Source organism: Apaloderma vittatum, unplaced genomic scaffold (assembly GCF_000703405.1).
Source record: "Apaloderma vittatum isolate BGI_N311 unplaced genomic scaffold, ASM70340v1 scaffold23833, whole genome shotgun sequence".
NCBI lineage: Eukaryota > Metazoa > Chordata > Aves > Trogoniformes > Trogonidae > Apaloderma > Apaloderma vittatum.
In genome coordinates, this window is record NW_009708957.1 from 2,298 (window position 1) to 2,618 (window position 321).

General features: G+C 70.1%; 1 protein-coding gene across 1 annotated transcript in view; it reads left to right on the forward strand.

The window, feature by feature from the left end:
* The window catches only part of LOC104271921, a gene marked incomplete at both ends in the record, with an annotated part of 2,608 nt that extends 2,293 nt beyond the window's left edge, over positions 1 to 315 (forward strand). The window contains 2 exons of the mRNA XM_009866757.1: positions 7 to 67; positions 204 to 315. Of these exons, the coding sequence (XP_009865059.1) occupies positions 7 to 67; positions 204 to 315 (173 nt within the window). The remainder of the gene's footprint in view (positions 1 to 6; positions 68 to 203) is intronic.
* Between the last annotated feature and the right edge of the window lie 6 nt (positions 316 to 321).

Here is a 321-nt window from a genome sequence, read left to right on the forward strand (position 1 = left end):
CCTCCCCATCCCAAGGGACGGCCGTGCTCCCCCTGCGCCCCATCTCCCGTCCGGCTCAGGCAGCAAGGTGAGTGAGGCCCCCGGCACTTCTGCTCTCCACAGCCCCCATGGGGGTTCCCCACCAGCAACGCCTGCCCACAGCCATCCCCACCCCACTCCCCCTGTCCCTGTTCCCCCGTCCCTCTCACCTCCCGGCCTCGCAGGGAGCACCAGCTCATCGTGGTCACAACACACAACGGCACGGCCCTGGAAGACGCCTGCTCGGGGCAGCCGCGGCCCTTCAACGCCAGCCGGCAGCCCAGAGCCTACATGGCTGCTGTG